Source organism: Temnothorax americanus, unplaced genomic scaffold (genome assembly GCF_048541705.1).
Source record: "Temnothorax americanus isolate GAGA-0224 unplaced genomic scaffold, ASM4854170v1 Scaffold3, whole genome shotgun sequence".
Lineage (NCBI taxonomy): Eukaryota > Metazoa > Arthropoda > Insecta > Hymenoptera > Formicidae > Temnothorax > Temnothorax americanus.
Window position 1 is genome coordinate 1,472,120 of NW_027509442.1, and position 20,481 is coordinate 1,492,600.

A 20,481-nucleotide genomic window follows, 5' to 3' on the forward strand; every position below is an offset into this window, starting at 1 on the left:
GCGCATCGTAATTAATAGAAGATTTGTGTAAAAAAAACGGGCGTTCTCTCCTAGTTGGTGACACGGCGGAATTAAAAAAAAAAAAGGAAACATCGCGGCGATCGCGCATGTGACTCGTGACTGCTTTGCCTAATGGTAAATGGTGTCGACTGTCGACAGACCCGTGCCAATAGCCAATACTATCAATTTATTGAAGAAGAAGCGTAAAGGTGTGTAAACGTCGTCGGTCGTCGCATTTTCTCGAACCTGTCCCTAATCTGAAATGGGACTTCATTAGCGCTGCTGCTGCAAATAGGTAGTTCGCGGATATAGCTGGTTTAAGCTGGGTGCTAGTGCTAGCGAGGATTGCCGAGAAAGCGGAGCTGTCTGCTGTCAATGAGCCGACCATGACCATGACGGACTGGTATCAAGCGAAAATCCTGCGTCTGTGCGAATTGAACAACGTCGAGGACAAGAAGGACGTTCTCACGGACATCAAGCTTAAATTCGGCGCCTTGAATAACCGGGACGCCGAGCAGGTCGCCCGTAGCTTGGACTACGGCCCGTTCTATTCGCAGCTAACCTCGAACGACACTAACGACAGGTACGATGACAAGCGTGATTTTTGCGACTTTCATGGACGATAATTCATGCAGAAAAAAAAAACAGAATACCTTAATACCAAGAGAAAGTCGAGTCAGGTTGTTTTCATAGGACATGTTTATTGGACATTACTGAAGAAATGATTACAATTTCGTTGTCATAAATATAGTTTCACCAGAATTTTGCAATAATGAGCGTTTGATTTTTGCGATTCTCATAGACGATAATTCATGCATACACACACGTACATATATTGTTTATAGAAAGAAAAACAGAACACCAAGAGAAAGTCGAGTTACACTCTTTTCATAGGACATGTTTATTAGACATTACTGGAGAAATGATTACAATTTCGTTGCTATAAATCATGGTTAAGTAAAAAATTTTCGAATAAAGCGTGGCTACCTCTGGATTGTATCTTCTACTAATCCCGCTTTGTTGAAAAACAGAATAAAGGGGAGCGCAAGTTAAAAGACGATCCAATTGGCCAATATCCAATAAATCTACACCATGGACAATAAAATTACATCATTTCTTCAGCAATGTCTAATAAACATATCTTATAAAAATCAAGAACACAAGTTGATTCTTTCTTCTGTTTTTTCAACAGTGTAGTGTATAATCTGCGAATTGTGGTTCATGTAAGCTTTTAATTATTTATTTCCATTTAACTGTAGAACGTTATTGTCAATATTAATACATGTTAAGTATCTACATTGTGACAATCAAAAAGTTGCTGAAATTAAATAGTCATTATTTTGTAGTAAATGGATAGGAATGATTGATGAATAATCTTTCTCTGTTAGACTGATAAAAATGATGGGTTTTTTTTTTTCCACAGAATAGCATTCTCAATATTCATTTTTATCTGTTTAGTAGAAAATAATATTCATTTAGCTTCAGCAACTTCTCGATTGTTACGTTGTATGTGTAAACAACAATAGTCCCATCTGTATAACATTTTGAAATTCTGATTTTATGATTATTCAAAAATAATTTATATGCGACTGGTTTTACTCATAGAATCTAGTGCAAAACTTTGCTTTTTGTATTAATTATGCAATATAATGCTTCTGAAATTTACTACTAAGAACGAAAAGAATACCGTTTATCTCTTTTACAGAGAAGTCGTAGAGCAGATATGCGATATTCTGACAATTTTGTTCAGCATACTGGAACCTGGAGAAATCTATCAGAAATATTTAGCCCAAGTATCCGCTTTAATAACCAATCCACATGCTTGCGTGAGATTGCTTGTGCTGAGTGAATTTCTGCGTACGGTTTTGCACCCTGAAAAGATATTTCAGTTGCTCGCAGACACCACCCTTCTGATTTCAATTATAAACCGAATCGGCGATGACGACTTGAGTGTCGCCGAATGCGCGATGAGCACAGTGAAGAAGATTGGAGAAAATCCAAATGGCCTGCGCATTTTGTATAAAGGCGACCTCCTGAGAACGTTCGCCCGGCTGTTGCAGAACGATACCGTTAGCTTTCGCATTTACGAAGTAATTGTGGACATTGCCAAAACATCTCACGAGGCTCTGGAGGTATCGGCCCAATCGGGCTTTTTGAACAGTTTAATCAACGTACTGGAGAACGAGGATATACTGCTTCAATTGAATGCCTTGGAGATATTAACTCAATTAGCCGTGCTCGAGGAGGGTCTAAGTTACCTGGAGCAACAGGACGTTCTGAACAAGCTGGTTCAGAAAATAGCACACGTCGACGACAATCCCTTGTCGAATCTTTTGATCCCCGGATTGATGAAGTTCTTCGGTAACGTCGCGCGTCACTGGCCCAACGAGTTATTCTCCCGATATCCCGTGATAATCTCCGCGCTTTTCGAAGTGATAGACAGCGGGGATCAGAATATTCTGGGTCCTGCGTTGGATACCTTGGGATTTGTGTCCGCGAGCATCGAAGGCAAGTACGCGTTGCAAGCCCTGGGAGACGCGATGCCGAGCGCTCTTAAGAAAGTCGCCGAGATAGTACAGAAAATGCCCACTGCTCTGAGAGTTCGCGGCTTGAATAATCTCGCCCTTATACTCGAGGTCAAGAGAGCCGACCAGGACAACAGAATTTTATCCCTAACGAAGCTGTGGTTTGATTCGCTGTGCGACGATCCGTTGGGTATGATCGTGGAGATATGCAGACAACCGTTCGCCGATATCAGACAGGCCGGTTTGGAGGTGCTGGCCGTTATTAGTTCACAAGTATGGGGGCAAGAATACATATCCACGTATCCTGGTTTAGTAGAGTTCCTATTAGACAGAAATATCGAGTCGTTCAAAGAGTGTAAAAATGCAAAATACGAAGTCGTGAAACGTTTGTCTCAAGCGGAGCGAGATATATTCGACGCTGATACCATCCAGAAATTCAAGCGCTTCGTTCACGAAGGCCCATACTTTGTCGAGGTTAATACGGAAGTCGCGATAGAGGGTGCTTTGTAAAGGGGAGAATAATTTTTCACGTTAATATTTAATATTAATGTCAAAGATTATGTTACGCATAACATGATAACGTGAACAACTTCAGTGAGAGATAGTAATAAATATTTATTTTTTCTTTTATTCGTAAAAAAGAAGGTATTGATTACCACAGAAGGTTGATCTTTGTTCTCGCATTTAGTACAAATAAGCCAACGTTATTGAAGTACGTATACTTGGGCTGCGTTCCGATATTCACTGCAAGTACTGAAAATCTATAGTTTACGTAACGTACACTATACATTTTCACTACTGACAGTGAATATCGGAACGCAGTCTTATTGTTAGTCTCTTTTTCGGAGCAGTTCTCTTCATTAACGAAACATTATTGATATTGGAATTTATATACAAAGAGAAATAATTTATTTTATATCTATAACGATACGCGCGCAAAAAAATCTAAATTGTTACGTTATATTCGAAACAAATCAAATAAATGGTATTAAAATATACATACACATATATGTAGTAATGTTCGCGATATTTTATCATTAATCTTCGCAGATCTTTACGAAATTTTTACATAACGTGTAAATAAGATCGTATAAATAATTGTACGGGTGTATGATGTGCGTTAAATATACTTTAATCTCTATTGTATGCGTTTTCGCTTTTTCGGTGAGACAATCTTCAGCATACTGACCACCGGCGCTTCAAAGGCGACTGACACTACAAACGACAACGCGTACGATAGCACTAGCTGCCCCAGAAATGTTATCATCTGAAAAATAAAGTGTTTCATGACAATCCGCTGTTAGTTAATTAAATTCTCTCTTCGGTCATAAAACTTACCATTACATCTTTCCCTAGATGAAACGGAGAGTCTAGGTTCATAGCGGTTAGACGAATCACAAGCGGATGAACTAGATAAGAGCAGTAAGTCACTCTGCTGAACGGGTACAAGAGCGGCCACGATAGAATCTTATTTACATATCCTGAAATAGTACCGGTTTAATAGCCCGGTGTAGTCCAATTAATTAGTCTAATGTTCATTACAATTAATCTAATATAATTTATCAATGCATATGTATTTCTTACCGCCGTAGCCAGTACTACACGCTATTACGATCCACGCTAGACCTAGTGCCCACGCACTGTGGCTCAAGGATGAATACGCCGCTGCGGTAACGGGTGTAAGTTCCGCCTCGTATAAACCATAAAGCAAACTCAAGAGACACGCGGAGGACAAGAGCCACCCCACGACGACGGTAGTCTAGAAATGAGATAACGTTTAAAATCTTTTTCTGAGTAATAGAAACCAATGATTTAATTTTTTCTAAGAGGAACATTAGAAAGAGACGAAGAGTGAGTCAATCTAAGATTAAAAGTTAACCGATACTTGTTAAACTGGGCCTAAGAGACGTTCCAATCTTTTAAACGTTAAGTTTTTGTGAGATAGTTGAATTTTTCTTGATATTGATCGTACCTTAGACATTTTTACTTTACAATCAGTCTTGAAGAGAAAGTAGCCGACGGTCATGCCGATCAGATAAGGGCCCAATCTCGTCCACGGCTTGTCGTAGATCTTGTCGAAGAGGGCCAGCGGATCGTCCAGGCTCGGCATGTGATTATTAACTAGGGCGATGTAGCCGGTGGTTATCCATGAGCTTACTAACAGAGTGACTAACGCGAAAGCTGCGATTTTGAAGTGATTTGTAGCCAGTATCAGAATCACTCCGCCCACAATATAGAACTGCGTATCGTCCGCTAGGTACCAACTCCAAAGCATACACTGCAATATCACGGTGTAAGTTTACCTCTTCGTTTGATGGAAATAGAATAAAATTTGAAAATCTCCAAAAGGGGGCGAATTAAAAGGAAATTCAATTAGAATTGGAAAGATTAATAAGCATCAAATTTGTACTTTACAATTATTTTTATAAAATATTGCATTATAATTTATATTACGAAAAAAAAATTAATTATTGTGGAACATTCGAAAAGTTTTGAAAATTATGAACCCTATTATAGGGAATAAAATAATACGCACCATTTGGTCGACGGGAAACCACGTATTGATATAGAGTAAATTCCTCCACCAATAATTAGGACAATTATAATGATCTGCCGTGGGAGGCTCGAAAACGGAATTCGTATAGAAATGCTTCATCGAGATCTCGACTACACCTAGTACGAACATGTACGGCGTGGTGAGCCTACAAAATCGATACATAAGAAGCCCGATGAATTTTAAGGTGCCCGCGGCGAAGCCTCGCGTGCCCTGCGTGAGTCTTTTCAGGTCTCCCTTGGCGTTGGTTCTAAAATATAGAAAGGCCACGAGCAAACCGCCCATGAAGAAAAATGTATCGACGCTGAAAGCCCCGTTTGTGATGGTCTGGAAGAGGAATCGCTTCTCCACCACTTTGCGATATTCCATGTTGTCCGAGTATTTAAAAACGATAATGCACGTGTGCCCGAGGATGACCCAGGCCATCGATATCGCTCTAAGCCCGTGCACGGTGCTAATTGTGTCTCTGCCCACATTACGATCGCAGATAACTCTCAAATTAGCGGGAACGGAGAAAGAAAGCAGAAGTTCCTCGAAGGTACCTGCAAAAATTGGAAGGTTAATCGCTATATTAAATTAAGTCAATACGTTAAAAATAAGGAACAGAGGAAAATCTAATTTCGTTTATTTTTATATAGAATAATTGTTAAATATTTATGTTCGCAAACTAGATCTCTTGCGATTCAATTTATAATTCGTCTGTTTTTTTTTACGGGGATGATATTTTCACTTCAGGGATACTTAACGAGTGATACATAAAAGTTTAACGTACTAAGCTGTTGCTCCTCTTTGGTAGACGCTCGCAAATCGTTCTCGAGACTGTTGTTATTGTTAATCGACTGCATGCCATTGCTACTAGAATCTGCCACTGGAACAGGAAGGTAGACCTTACCTTGAACAGCTGCGGAATACAATAATAAATCGTGTGACTACTTTTTTACCGTCCTTGTCTTGTCTCGATAGTCTGTAAGTGATAGTCGTGCATTATATTAGTCTGTATTTTTTACGTAACGAGATGCTCATCGCTACGCTAGTCGCTTTTTTAAATTACAGCATTTTTCAGAGTTATTACAATACGAGTTAGTACTAGTGAATTAGCAGTAACTTTCTTCCTCAGTATAAAACAGTTATTATATTAATTGCTGAAAGCAAGACTGTACGTTTTGCGTTTCGTCTTATAACTTATTCGTCTTATTTAATTCGTCGAACTTAATTCTTATTTCTGTCATTTTTGCGCAATTTTCAGTTTACACGATGTCTTAGAGATTTTTCACACTTTTTTCTACCTATGTATGATTGATTCCTTATATATATTTCTTTTCAGGAATAGATTTTTCTTTAATAAAGATATCGATATACTAATTAGTTTATAAGATTGAAACCTAATAATATTTCCATATTATATGAACTAAGCTCTATGCACATTTATATTAATAACAAACCTTATTCAATTTTAAATGCATAGTGCTTTAAAGAAATTTTAGTTGAAATAAAGAGTTGTAAAGAAATGTTCAATATTTTTAATACCTCAAAAACTAAAGATAAAAAACGGTTTACTTAAACACATTTTCTAAACTAAAAACAAATTTTCACTAAAAAAATTCAGTTTTAAGTAGATTAAAAGACCTATGCACAAAAAAACTGCACAAACAATCTACAATATTTCTTTATAAAATAGAGAAAATAAATTTTCATTGTTTTAATATATTGATATTATCTCGTTTCATGTGACACAAATGATGGCAGATTAACGATCAAAAAATTCTTGGACATGAACATTGACTCCTTTACCATTTATGACTTTCCGATCACCATTAGTGAGATGATCAAGTTTCCCATGCTTTTCCAAATCGTAGATTGCATTTCTCTTACGGACTAGTTTTCTCGACAGATGATATTCATACCCGGTACCGAGAATCATCAGTATCAAGACCACCACGCTGACACCGCTGTAACATATTGAATTCTAGTTTTTGCGTCTGCTCGCTTGTGCATATTTAATTAGTAACTAAAAAGATATTAATTGTAGTCTTCGAATACATAACAATATTAATAAAAACAATATATACGTATATACAAATATATATTTATAAATTCTTATTTTTTTGCAAAATATGATTCGTCTTTCGTGATAATCAAATAGGCAAGTACACTTTGCAAGTAGTCAAACGTCTTTTTTCGTATGTTATACAATTTTATACTTACGATAAAACCCAGAAAATCGGATCTGTGTACATGTCATATGAGTTATGCTGATCTCTGACTTTTTCAATCGTTGAATGCTTTGCTGCAAATTCGCCTGCGGCGAGTTTCCCGATCGCGACGACGTCGGAAGCGGTGCATGAGAACGGCAGGCAAACACCCAGGTGAATCAGTCTTGTCTGAAATAAGAATAATGTTTGTAGGTTGTTGCATTCAAAACACTTTGCGTAAAATAATATGCAATAAAAAATTTTTTTTTTCCCAAAAGCGCAAAATTCTCTGAGTCGAGATGCTTCCTTAAAAATAAGCAATAAGGAGAATTTGGCAAAAAGCAAATGCATGTTATCTATATTTACAATAAGACTTCGTCTTTGATATATGTATATTTAAAAACAGTTATGAAGACATTAAGAATATTCTTTTTATAATATCGGCTCCTTTTTTTGCTAAGTTTTTATGAAAACCCTACGTTTATAAAGAAGGAAATTTTGTATCTCATATTTAGATCAGAGTAGATAATTATTTTTACATTTCTTTATTCAATGTTTAATATTGTTAACATATTATTTATATTTCTTAATATAATAATTTTATGTAAACGATGGTATTTCATAAATTTTCTTCATATATATATATATATATATATATATATATTTACGAAAAATAGAAAATAAATAAAAAATAAAAAATAGAGAATGTGTTCAAGATGTTTTCATTTAGTTATACACATAAATTTACATATCGATGATACTTACTGGTGTATAGGATACATTTATAGAAAGTTTTAGCATATAGAATCCCAATTGAAAAGGCATTTCGACGGAGTCTGTTTGAGTCCAAACGCTGGTTCCGCTAATACCCGTATTGATTTTTTTTCGCGACTCCGTATGAATCTCTTCGAATGTAGTAACTTTGGAATCTTTTACGTGTTGTTTCGAATACGTATGGTGCGATGGGTTCTTTCCGATATAATCGCATTCGGTGGCTGACCCCGTAAAATAAGAATTACCCCAGAAAAATCCGGTGGTGAATCTACCGGATGCATCGTCAACTGAAAAAAGAAGAAGTTCATCATCAGCGAATGTTGGAGATTGTAACATATATTTTATATTTTAAATAAAAAAACTTGGAAATTTTTTGGTTTTAAATTTAAGTAAATTATTATATATTGCAATGGATGAGAATTAAAAACTCTTAAAAAATAGATCCTCGCTTATCGAGAATGACGGAACTTCTAAAACAACATAACTATAAATAGCAAATCGCACTAATAAAAATGTTTGTAACAAAAAATTTTTATTACGTTTTCTCCGAGGAAAGATGTTAGAAAAGGCCAAAGTTGATCAAGGATCAACGGACGTAAGGATAAAGAGTCAGTTTGGATTAAAAGTTTTATTGCGCATTGCATCGGCAATGTTTTTCCGATTGAGGAAAGGAAAGGAAAGAAAGACTCTCGGGAAACTTTTAAAGCTACTGTACAACAAGGCGGAAGTCGTATGTTTTATAGGGACTAACTATTTGTCAATAGAGAAAGATTTTTGGAAAGGCTTTCGGAGCATTAGAAATCTTCAAGTCCCGAGATGAAAGTTGCGCGGCGCGTGAAAGTTGTAAAAAGGAAATATTGCGCTATATATTAGATGATACGATATATAAATAAAACAATAAGCAATACACCATGACGGAATGCTGCGGCACGTAACATCGTTCATAAATTAGCCAGCACCCCCCATTGGCCGGTTATTATCTAATATGAAATTAGTAATCTTACTTTGCTTTAAATGCCAGGTGCGTAATTTCTACCTGATTAAATAACCGGGCTGCGTAATCGTACGCGAGCTTTTTTTCGCGAGTGATGCAACGAAGTATATCCTTGTTTTACTTATCGTGGACAACGTAACGCAAAACTCGGCGCGATCGTCATCGGGAAGGCGCGAAGACGGCGGAGGCTTACGTTCGCGGACGGAGTGACTTCAACGAAGCATGTACTTTCTATTCAGGAAGTAAAAGATGTTATCTAACCGTCGGTACAAGCGGCGGATTTATGAGTTTTGTATTACATAGGTCTCAGCTCGATCGCGATCCCATTACGTCACTTCGCGGGGCTGCATGCTTGCGGCTGCAGCTGCGGTCGGCGTCATCGTGTTTTTCGCGTCCGCGAGAGTCGTTCCGGATACCTATCAGTATTTGGTCTCGTCTCTCACTTCCCGGCTTTCGGCTCGGTAAAATTTTACGACGTAACACAGAGTGTAATTTCATGTTTTGGCAATTGGTTCTTTCGAATCTCGTTTGCCGCGCAAGGACTGAGTAACGAGAAATAATTTTAATTATTTATAATGATAAAAGAAGAATAACGAACAATAAGACAACTAAGAAATTATTTTCAATTTAAAACAATCTTATAGTTCAATTGATTTGTACTTTTTGTTTCCCCGAGGAGTGCTATTTATAAAGTTTACTTTTCTTTTAAGAACGATATGAAGCTTGCGATATCGAAAATTGGGTATATTGTGTGTGTACGTGTGTAGCTTTAATTTTATTTATAATATTATAATATAATTTCTTCTCTCTCCTATTCTATAGATTGGTACACAATTAAAGTACTACTAGTATAAAAGCTTCAATATTAATTTAAGAAAAAAATTTATTTTTATTAATTGGAACAATAATTACACAATTTTTTTAAAAAATGTAAAAATTAATAAGCTGAAGAACAATTAATAATTTTTCTTTAAACGTTTCAATTTTACAATTAGCAGGCTTGATTTTAATTTTATAGTCATATTCTACAATGCCTGCCATTCTTCAAAAAAAAATTTGCTAGAAAATATTTATCTTTACTAAAGTTGTGTACAATTTTACAATAAAAAACTTTAAATTCTTATGAAAGAAAACTGAAAGAAATAGTGAAAATAAAAGGGAAATTGGGAAGATTTCATATCTCTTTCAATTTTCGATTTCAATATATAAGCTTTCACTTACCGATCATTAACATTCACTACTTATCGTTTGATCGTGACACAATGCGAATTCATATTGTCCTTAGCATGGCAATAATTTTGCATCGTGGTTCAGTTTCATTGCGGAACATTCTAAAGTCAAGTACAGGCTCGCCTTGCAGTTCGATTTATTTCCGTGCGAAACACAAATGTGCAATGTTACATTTGAATCATTTGATCTTATAAAATCTTGGAGAAAATCATGGTAATGCTATTTTATATTCTATTCATTGTCCGTGCAGCGGATAATGAATATGAATAATCGCAATATCTACGAATTGCTGTAATAATTGTAAAACAAAATTTATAAAATATCAGGCAAGATACAAATTCGACATTATCATATTTAAAAACTAGAAGAATTAAGTCTTATGGTTTTGAAAATATTATAATGTGTTTACTTATTACAATTTACCATTTCATGTGTGCTTCACAACAATATCTTGACTAATAGTTTTAAATTCTCAATATTAATATACAATGAATTCTCAAATTACTAAATGATATTTATTTTAATTATATCTCGCTGAGAGTTTCAGATAATCGTTAATCATTCGAGTTTATTGATGGGTTTACAGTAAATTTCATAAACAGGAAGGAAAAGGCCAACCATTTACAGAGTAAATGCAATATATGTGTCGACGCTCGAGCATTGAAAGCTGCAAGCTGCAAAAGAAAGTGAACGTGCGAAGATAATGACATTGCACTTTCTGCACTAAACGGGGAGAATTTTTTGTTATATTTTACCCTTAAATTCACTACAAACTTAGGACAACTTGGCAACCGAGGAATTTTGAAAATATACAAAAGACATTTTACAAACAACGTGGTAAAAATTACCAAGCAAATTGATAAATTTTGAAAAATTATTGAAATTTCCTAGATATATTTTAGTAAAATTAATCATTTTATATTTTAATGTAATAGAATTTTTTATTATGGTAGATATTAATCAGAATAGCTCGCATAAAATTCTTGGTGGTACATGTTGTCCCACAACTATCATGATTTCAGGGTAAAAAAGAAAATTCTCTCCGTGTACATGTTTCTCTGAAGCAGAATTTTAGGAGATATTTTAAAAGTCAGAATTCTCTCTCATTACACAATTTATCGTTCTCCGAATTTAAAAGGCTTCAATATTTCATATTTTTGCAATATATCACCACTGATACTATTAATAAATTGCGTAATAAGAAATCAAAGTCGTGCGCGATGCTTGGTTGTGACATAAGATACGTATACCAGTTAACGTTCGTGAATGTGGCAACAGAAATGATTTCGGATACAAGAATTCAATTCAAACGATGATGCCTCTAGAATCATTATAAGTTCAGTGATATAATCGCGACCGACAAACTTGTTGTTGGAATGCATAGAATGTTAAATTGTACACATTCTTATTTAAACTTTACAATAATTATAATAATTAATAACAATAGTAGTTTGGTAATTATTTAGTAATAATCGGTAATAATAATATTTAAAAAAAATTAAGAGAGAATCATATTTAATATTAAGTATAAAACGTATGTAAAACATTTTACTCAACCGAAATATATTTACCTTTTCTGCATTTTCTGCGTCTTAGTTATTGCAAACTTTATCTTTCGATGGTGTGTGTGTTTGTCACAACTATATGTAACGCCGGAGAAAGTGATTCAGAAGGAGAAACGCGTTTGTGCATATACCTTATTGGTATGATAATGTTGTAATGTCTATCGGAATCAGCAATTAATATTAACACCGTTTGACATTGGATTACATTTTTATATTGACAGAGGTTGCGCTAAGGATTTCAAGTAGGCGTCCTTGATTACTAATTTGAAAAGAAAGCACGCAAGTGTGTGTGTGTGTGTGTGTGTGTGTGTGCGTGTGTGTTCTTCTTTTTCATGCAACGTTCTGGTGAAAGTGTTTCCATTCTATTTGATCGGAATTCAGTAGGATATTACAGACATCTGGAATTTTAATTTTGAATAAAAATTCGTCCGTTTCGTTAATTTAAAATCTTCTTGACCTTTTTATTCCCTAGAGAGTATACCCTCCTGCTTCTTCTCCTTATTGTTAGACCAAATTTATGATTATAACTACTTGCGTAACGAGTTATTCTCAGCACGGTGAGTGCCAAATAAATTTTTTTATAGCTATTCGTACGGAATATTGCAACAGATTTTAAATGGCCATAGGCGACATTTTAGAAACTAGTTTAATGGTTTATGGTAATGTTCTCCTTCTAATTACAAGTCATAAGATGATACTGACTGTTTCGATATAACATATATTAATTCTTAATAAGAATATTGGTGAAATCTAGGACAAAATGTATGATGCAAAAATATTCAATAAGGTTAACGTTTTTTTGACATTACCGTCAACTATTAAAAATAAAGTTTCATTAATTCTCGTGTTTTTTTTTAAATAAGAAACAAACTCCTTTTATATCTTGTAACGTGTTGAAATTTTGGTGAGCTCATCGAGAGCTACATAGAAGACATTTCGTTTGTATTATAAATTTAATTAGAAATTAGAAAAAAAACGAAAGAAAAATTTGCAGAAGAAAAAATAGAGTAAATGGTTTCTCCCCCTTTAGTCGCATAACTTTATCTTTTACGATTATTTTTACACAGCGGGACCGGGATAATGGATTTGGCATTCGCGAGCGCGATAAAAGCGGAGACGCGGATTGTAAAACATGCGCGCCGAAGAGATGCGGTAACTTTCTTTTTCTGACATACGCATCAGAAATGTAATAATCTCGACACATGAAAGTGAAACGCGATCCGTTTCTAATGCACAATGCCTCAGCTGTCATTTATGGTTGTTCTATCGCAACAATAGATTAGTACATATTCTCAAAGTGAACCCACAATTGTCGTTGGTAAAACAATCGATCGCAACGATTGACTCTTCTGATGTTTGTTGTCAATTGGGCAGTTCGATCAAACGCATAGAATTTTTTTTCTTTTAATTAGGATACCGAAAAAACCTAAAAATTTTCCTTCATATCGGAGGAATGAGTAAACGGGATAATAAGGCTAAAGCGATAATAATATGTTATCACTTTACATCTACATAATGTATTTAAAAGATTACACTGTTTAAAAATTAAGTATATTATCCAATTTAATCGACATCCAGTTACGCGATGACTTAATTTCTTCGTACCGTAATGCGTAATTATCAGCATGCAGCCTATCACGTAACGCATTTGCGTGCCCTCTAATTAAATAAATTATACTTTTTCACGAGAAATTACTGAAATTAGAAAAACAAACTTTTTTTTCATTTTCACCGGTTTCCCCGTTTTTCCCCCTTTTCCCGTGCAATCGTATTTTCCAATAATTGCTACAAAAGTGATGTAAATTGCTACGGTGGACGTGTGAAATAAAATAAAACTGCGATAAACTACGCGGGAGGTACGGACAACTGTGTCCCGTTTAACGACATTATTGAGTATCGGTATCGTTTGACTGGTAGCAGCTAATTTCACTTAATTTTACCGTCAATCACTGTCAGCTGTAGATCCGTGATTAATGGCTCGCCTATATATACACATAGCGTAGTATTGTAACACACAGAAATTACTTAACCAGCACGCATACTAGAAATAACGGGAATACGTTTGTATATTTGAAGGATAATTCGCGGATGATAAATTAATTTTCTCCGTTGTTCTTTCCAGTTCTAGCTTTGGAAACAAAAATGTCCAATTATGTTTCAAAAAACTTTTAACTAGAGTGCAGTTGATCAAGTATCCTCATAGTTTTATATATAGATTTTGGGCCATTCAAATGCGCTCCTATTAACTGTAAATGTAATATTCGCGTCGAAGAATGCGAGTCATCACACGTGATAGATTTTACGAATACTTTGTGCGTAACCACGACGATACGCTCAAATAAACGGGATGTTACGGCTAACAGGTCGTTTGGCCCGTAATAGAAACGCATTTCCGCGAAAGCGAAAGCTCGCACGATTTCATCCCCAGCCACCGTCACTTCCCCTTTTCAAATAGTATAATTTCGATAATTGCAATGCCGATTTGGGCTCGCCACTTTCTAATCGCTCTCGAGTGGCATCTCCGTCTTTGCAACTCGATTGTAAAACCTCTATACACTTGCGTATATAAACTCAGCGTGTATAATTTTGTTTATCTAATCACTTAGAGAGATAATTTTACGTAACTTGGAGGGATCTTGTGATCGGCGCCTTTCAAGGACACGCGCACACGCGGAAAGAGCGGTTTTGCTGAATATCTAAAAATTTAGCTGGCTATACAGATCTGAAAATAATTTTGTTGCGTCGTCGAAATAGTTATAGTAGGTCGCAGAAGTATGATGATAATGCTGTAAAAATTTTTGACTGGTTTAGCAATCAGTTTAAGTGTTCTACATATTTATTTTGATGGTGCAACAAAATTATTTTCTGCAGATCTGTATCTATATAGCTAAATTTTTAGATATTTCAGCAAAACCGTGTGGAATAATCAAGATCTGACGACTGTGTCAACTTTCTTCTTGCCATATTATAATTTTTAGCCGTGAAAATGCTTGCGTAGTATATATGTGTGTATTTTCACGGATATTTTTGTCTCCACGAATAAACAGGATGTGTGTAATTCGATGATAATTCAATGATAATAAAATGTACATTTTAAGGAGTACAAAAAACTTAATAAATATTACTGGCTGAGGAGAATATTAATTTTTCGCAATAAATTTAATAATTTAATAAAAATGAGATGCTTATATGTAAGTATCAAAGATTAATCAATTTAGAAACGACCAAAACCCATGGACAAAAAAGTCTTGACGATTAATCTGACCAAAACCATAATGCGACCATTATTGTCACGACATTAGCCAAACGTTGTCGAATATAAAAATAGTCTTTCTCGTTTATTTTAATTATTGGCGAAACAAATACATATACTTTTCTATTAATAAATATTACTCTACCGTAAAATAAAATTTTATATTTTTTTCCTTTGTCATTACACAAATTTGAATGGACATTTTTGTCTCGGCATCTCGTTTTTCGTATAATAACGTGCATTATTTGTCAACAGATTTTGATCCGTAATGGTATATAGAAACTAGGAAGTGACATTTTTCAGGTATACAATAGAATAGCGCGGCCGATCCGACGCGCGAGGAAATAACACGTTTGTATACGTCGAAAGAGCGATGACGTTCGGGACAAATGGCCCTTCAGGCATCGTTGCATCGTGACGATAATGCTTTCCTTCGACAATGTTCTCTCGGTACAACGGCGCCTTTCACCTTTCCTCGCGCACGAAGTTCGCGAAATTCGCGAATACCGCAACAACGGTGCATGCGATACAGGTTGCGGAGGGTGAAAGTAGCGGCCGGTTAAGGAGAATGCTTTCCGATCGAGGAGCGTTGCTTCAAGGTGGACTCAGACCAAGCTGGCAAGGACGAACGGGTAAACGATCGCGATGAATATGAGCGCGAGCGTAATGAACTCTCTTCTTCCGATATACCAAAGAGATAAAATGTCATTCATCGATGTAAATTTGGGCCTCGTATTCGCAGCGTCATCCGCACGCTCAATGAAATTCGTTTATTTGTGTTTGTTCGCGTTCTTCGTTGAATTTTCTTTCATAAACACGATATGATCGTCCACGATCACCGAAAGAGAATAAGAGAGCGCATCGATTGAAGCTCATGTACTAATTTGCAAAAATCGTGCGTTCTGCGGTGTGCGGTATATGCGACGCGCAAAATACTTATCTGTTTTGTTTTATTTTTGCGACTCGTCGACTTTTGCAATAACTTTCCCTAAAATCGTTGGTATTTCGTTATCACGAGAACGAAACGCGAGAAGGTAAACCCTGACCCACTTAAGACCACTACCTGAACGACAGATGGCAGGTTTCCTCTTAAGTTCCTTGTCCGTGAAGAAATTCCAGAGAAAGAAGACGAATTTATTTTAGATTGAATGATCTAAATCTAGATAGTTTCAAGTGCACATTTAACAATGTCAAAATAATCACGTGCAATTAGCGATATAATATATGTGTCTCTTGTCTTAAATATATAGAATAGATTATTTCTAAATATAAACTTCATGTAAAAGCTCATGAAAATTCAATTAAAGCATCTCATTTGCATCATTCGAATACTGATATTTTAATATATATTCTCGTGATAGGAAAATATTTAAATTTAATTGTATATTTGAATATATCTCTCAATATTTATCGACATCAACTATTCTATTTGACCTGAATAATATTTACATTAAAATATATTGCAATTTCTAAAAATACTTGGCATTATTTTTGGTACCTATAATCTGCAAATTTTATTTCACTATTTGTAATGCATACACAGGATTAAACTTGTAATTAATAAATATTCGTATGTATACTTATGCATCAAATAATACGTGATTCCTAATCGAACTATCGCCTTTTTACTTTCGCCGCAATACTTTCAGATGGCATAACGACTTGAAGAAAAACACGTAACACCTATGATCGTAGGTTTCGCATATCAAGAAAATTCTGCAATATTAAACCATTTTTTGAAACTTATTTGAAACTTATTACGATCAAATTTTGGACGATTGAAAAATATAAAGGACGTTCTTTCATAATAGTGTTTTTTTTTTTTGTAAAAAATAATATTGCTAAGAAAATACATAATTATACGCATCCTTTGTTCTAGAAAAACATTTACTGATACTGACATTCGAGTAGATCAGATCAAAATAAAAAATCGAGCGATGAAATCGAGTAAGATATTCTTAAGACTTTTTGTTTGCAAAAAAAAAACCACAATTACGATCTGCAAGGCAACGCGCGTCCGGCGAGCTTGCGAAAATACCGAATTGCTCGAGGAAAGTGAAGCGTCGAGAGAAGGCGTGACTCGCTAAACGGAGTCGCGTCGACTGTTTCACGTGAATAAGAGCCGACACGTTTGATCGGCTCTTTCTTGTGTCGCTAAAAGTGAAACCTCGCGACGAAAGTAGGCAGACCGGGAAGGAAACCGGAAAGCAGACGTTGTTTAGTGAGAATATGTTCCTGTGGCCGGTTCGTCAACGTGACGTCGTCGGCGTGTCCCATTTCTTCCGACGCGACGCGACGCCATACGGACCGGACGGCGCCGAGAACGGAGAAGCGCTTCTCGAGCTCGAGAGCTAACCGGCTTAAAAAAAATCTTGACGGCAAATTTTTCAGGAAACCCGAAATCGATATTTACCCCGGGGAAAGTTACGAAGCGCGCCGTAATTTGGTAACTTCGTCGCGCTCGTACCACGCGCGACGACACGGAGCTCTCAAATTAGGAACCCGCAAAATTAAAATCGGAGAGACTATCATTACAATAAACGGCGGACAATTTCGAGACCCAAGTACGCCGCTAAAGCACTTTTCGTTCCCACAGCCGCGCGTGATGCAACTGGAAGGGATTCGAATAACTCGCATCTCTCTCGCCGAATGATTTAGCACGATTATCTGCAGCGCAATGTAACGTAGAAAGCTGCATGCGGGAGAAAGTTGTAATGCATAGGAAGTTACATATACACGTGGTACAAAAAGGTTCGATACGAGACGCGGATCGCGATGTAATCAGATCAAAAATTAAACGCCTTACGCTTAGCATAACGTAATTTATTACGTAAAGTAATATAATGTAGGTATTATTAAATACTTTCTATGATGCAAAAATGGATATAACAATTATGTAACGCATCGTGGGGCATCGATTGCGTATTATAAAATACAAGCTCGTAATTCAAATTGTAGTAATTCATAATAATTCAAGAAGACAAAGAACAAGGATCTATACGAGAATAGAACGTTAATGTATATGTATTAACTTCGTCAATGTATGTACATTTCATTGTTGACGAAATTAGTTGCAATGAAGATGCATTAGAAAAAACTTCTTGCGCGGACAACTTGTTTCAGGAACGAAGAGAATCCTGTTTCCTGCGGTAAAAAAGGGATGAAGGTCATTCTCTTCGTTCCATTTCGTTCGAAGCATTAGAGCAAAGTACAACCCAAGTACGACAACTGTTTCAAGGTAGCGTATACATTACAATTTAAACATTAATACAATTTATCAAAGAGCTAATAATTCGATAAATCCATAAATAAAATTTACGTTAAATTGGGATTTAAATAATCACGACAAAATTAATTAATTGAGCGATACAATAATAATAAACAAATGGAGGAATTGAGCTTACCTTTAAGAGCCCACAATTCTTCATTCTTCAGAGCATCGATGTACATCGTAATGTCTTTGCCGCATTGTACTCCGACGGGGTACTTCCCTTCGACCCAATTCTTTACTAAATTACGCGCACTAAAAACATCCAGCATGTCCGACAGGCTGGTCCAATTTCTTTCGACCACATTAGTCGCCGTCGTTGGCAAGCTTCGTACTCGGAGAATCGGTTCCTCTGCGACGCTGCTCGGAATGTCGGTAGATATCTCTTCGGCGTGTACGCAGATCGCGGAAAATATGAGTAGAATTGCAAACGGCAGATGCATCGTGCTCCGCATGTTCATCTCATAAATGTTCACAGAAAAGATTTATCACGATGTATTTGGCGTTTACGGAAGATTTCAACGCCGAGATTCACTGGATCCACATAGTCGGCGGTTTAGACAGATCTTTGGGGAGGTCGATTTATCAGGGTCAGCGAGAGAATTTTCTCTTTTTCTGACGGTCGATTCCTCTTGATTCGCTGACCAAAAATAAAACTCCCAAAATACTTCGGCGGATCTTTGCGTAAATGAAACAGCGATTCTCTGTCAAGATGCTCGTGACATTGTTAGAAATATGTCATTAATTTGTCGTAAACTTGCGTATTTGCTTCAGCATTTAGATGATTGGATCCTCACGTTGATCACGTTATTCGTCGATTCACCGTTATTTTAACGGTATCGATGTTATATGGATATTTGCATCTCTATTTCTGAGTTGCACCTATCGGAGAATCCTGATAATGCGACTTTTTCAAACTCATATTAACTTCGAGACGTGTGGATGTTGTCGCATCCGCCCTCAGGAAGAAGGGGAGAAGAATAATGAACACGGCGAAGATGATCGGCTATGCGCGTTGTTCGGATAGATCCTTCTATCCTGCTGGATGACCACGAATCAACTGTATCGTACGAGTCGGTGTTGTGGTCCGACCAACGGTTCTGAAATGTTCTCGCGGTATTATAATGAAGATGATGGTGGGGCGCGAGTCTCCCTGCGGAGTGAAAATCGAAAACCTTTAGAGCTGTCGGTGTCGGTGCGCGCGCGAGGCGATTCAGGCGACGTCGGGCTCATCGACACGTGCTCGCGTGCGTTCTAGTCATTTAAACGAAAGAGGAGACTTTTCTTAAGTCAATTCAGACTAATTTCACTTATTCTCGGAATAATTGAATAGCGTAAGCTGCTTTTGTGTACGAATCCTCGTTAAAAAGATCGACGTCTCTGATTAATTAAACAATCCACAATTACAAAATTCATAATTTTATGATCTTGAGAGACGTGTGGAATTCAATTTAAATCTATAATCGTTGAAATGCTGAAGGCGGAGCACAACCAAAATTTCCGACAGACAAGATATTTTATTTCTTATACAATCTCATGTAAAAATAATCGAACACTTAAAGATCAACTATCTTATATTTTGAAACTTTCGCCTTATTGAAAGGAATTAATTCTGCATTCATAAGTTTATGTCTGACGTTTATGACATTCGAGAATTATACATGTGTATTAATGAAATTTCTGGAAATTGCGCATCAATGTACGTTTAAGCTATACGTTTAAGCGTAAGAGCAGCGTTGCACAACAAACACAACTATATAATTCCGGGCCTCACGTATAGCATTAGCCGGTAAAAGAAACGTCGTTCTTTAGTTCGACAAATTTATGAAATTAGTATCGCATATCAGTTTAGATTAAAATATCGCTCGACGGATATAAAAGCTGTTTCTTTTTGATGAACAAGTGATACGCGTAACAGCGGAAAACAAAAATTTAATTATTTCAACGTGCTTAGACAATACGATGCGGCATTATTCCAAGACAAAAAAAAATGATAAGAAATTATATCTAATTATTAAATTAATCGCCCGAAGATATTTTTAATTAACAATTAAGAATTGATTCACAAGAACTGTTTCTCTGTTTGTTTCAATCAGCCAATAAAGTAGCTGGCGCTAAAATAATCT

At 36.1% G+C, this 20,481-nt stretch overlaps 2 protein-coding genes across 5 annotated transcripts; one reads left to right on the plus strand and one right to left on the minus strand.

Annotated features, from left to right (window-relative positions):
• The first annotated feature begins 59 nt into the window (after positions 1 to 59).
• Positions 60 to 3,818, plus strand: LOC143900631 (26S proteasome non-ATPase regulatory subunit 5). Of its 2 annotated transcripts, none has more exons than XM_077412221.1 (3): positions 60 to 209; positions 278 to 583; positions 1,706 to 3,818. In XM_077412221.1, exons 2-3 carry the CDS (start codon positions 387 to 389, stop codon positions 3,033 to 3,035), a joined length of 1,527 nt encoding a protein of 508 aa, XP_077268347.1. In that variant the 5' UTR covers positions 60 to 209; positions 278 to 386; the 3' UTR covers positions 3,036 to 3,818. The 2 variants fall into 2 exon arrangements, with proteins under 2 accessions (XP_077268347.1, XP_077268348.1); XM_077412222.1 differs by having other exon boundaries at positions 296 to 583.
• LOC143900624 (nose resistant to fluoxetine protein 6) lies at positions 3,121 to 19,657 on the minus strand. Of its 3 annotated transcripts, none has more exons than XM_077412199.1 (10): positions 18,492 to 19,657; positions 8,037 to 8,332; positions 7,285 to 7,460; positions 6,871 to 7,028; positions 5,852 to 5,941; positions 5,062 to 5,621; positions 4,498 to 4,803; positions 4,110 to 4,284; positions 3,864 to 4,006; positions 3,121 to 3,792 (listed from the first exon to the last, which is right to left on the minus strand). In XM_077412199.1, the coding sequence occupies exons 1-10, from the start codon at positions 18,814 to 18,816 to the stop codon at positions 3,664 to 3,666; spliced, it is 2,358 nt and encodes a 785-aa protein (XP_077268325.1). In that variant the 5' UTR covers positions 18,817 to 19,657; the 3' UTR covers positions 3,121 to 3,663. The 3 variants fall into 3 exon arrangements, with proteins under 3 accessions (XP_077268325.1, XP_077268324.1, XP_077268322.1); XM_077412198.1 differs by having other exon boundaries at positions 5,852 to 5,947; XM_077412196.1 differs by having other exon boundaries at positions 5,852 to 5,980.
• Between the last annotated feature and the right edge of the window lie 824 nt (positions 19,658 to 20,481).

Bases quoted from the DNA above. Each gene is read 5' to 3' on its own strand.
- LOC143900631 (XM_077412221.1), top strand. From the start codon at position 387: ATGACCATGACGGACTGGTATCAAGCGAAAATCCTGCGTCTGTGCGAA. The intron at 584-1,705 runs GTACGATGACAA...TCTCTTTTACAG, and splicing joins TCGAACGACACTAACGACAG to AGAAGTCGTAGAGCAGATAT.
- LOC143900624 (XM_077412196.1), bottom strand. From the start codon at position 18,816: ATGAACATGCGGAGCACGATGCATCTGCCGTTTGCAATTCTACTCATA. The intron at 4,285-4,497 runs GTACGATCAATA...TCTCATTTCTAG, and splicing joins GTAAAGTAAAAATGTCTAAG to ACTACCGTCGTCGTGGGGTG. The intron at 4,007-4,109 runs GTAAGAAATACA...GTACTATTTCAG, and splicing joins GTGTAGTACTGGCTACGGCG to GATATGTAAATAAGATTCTA.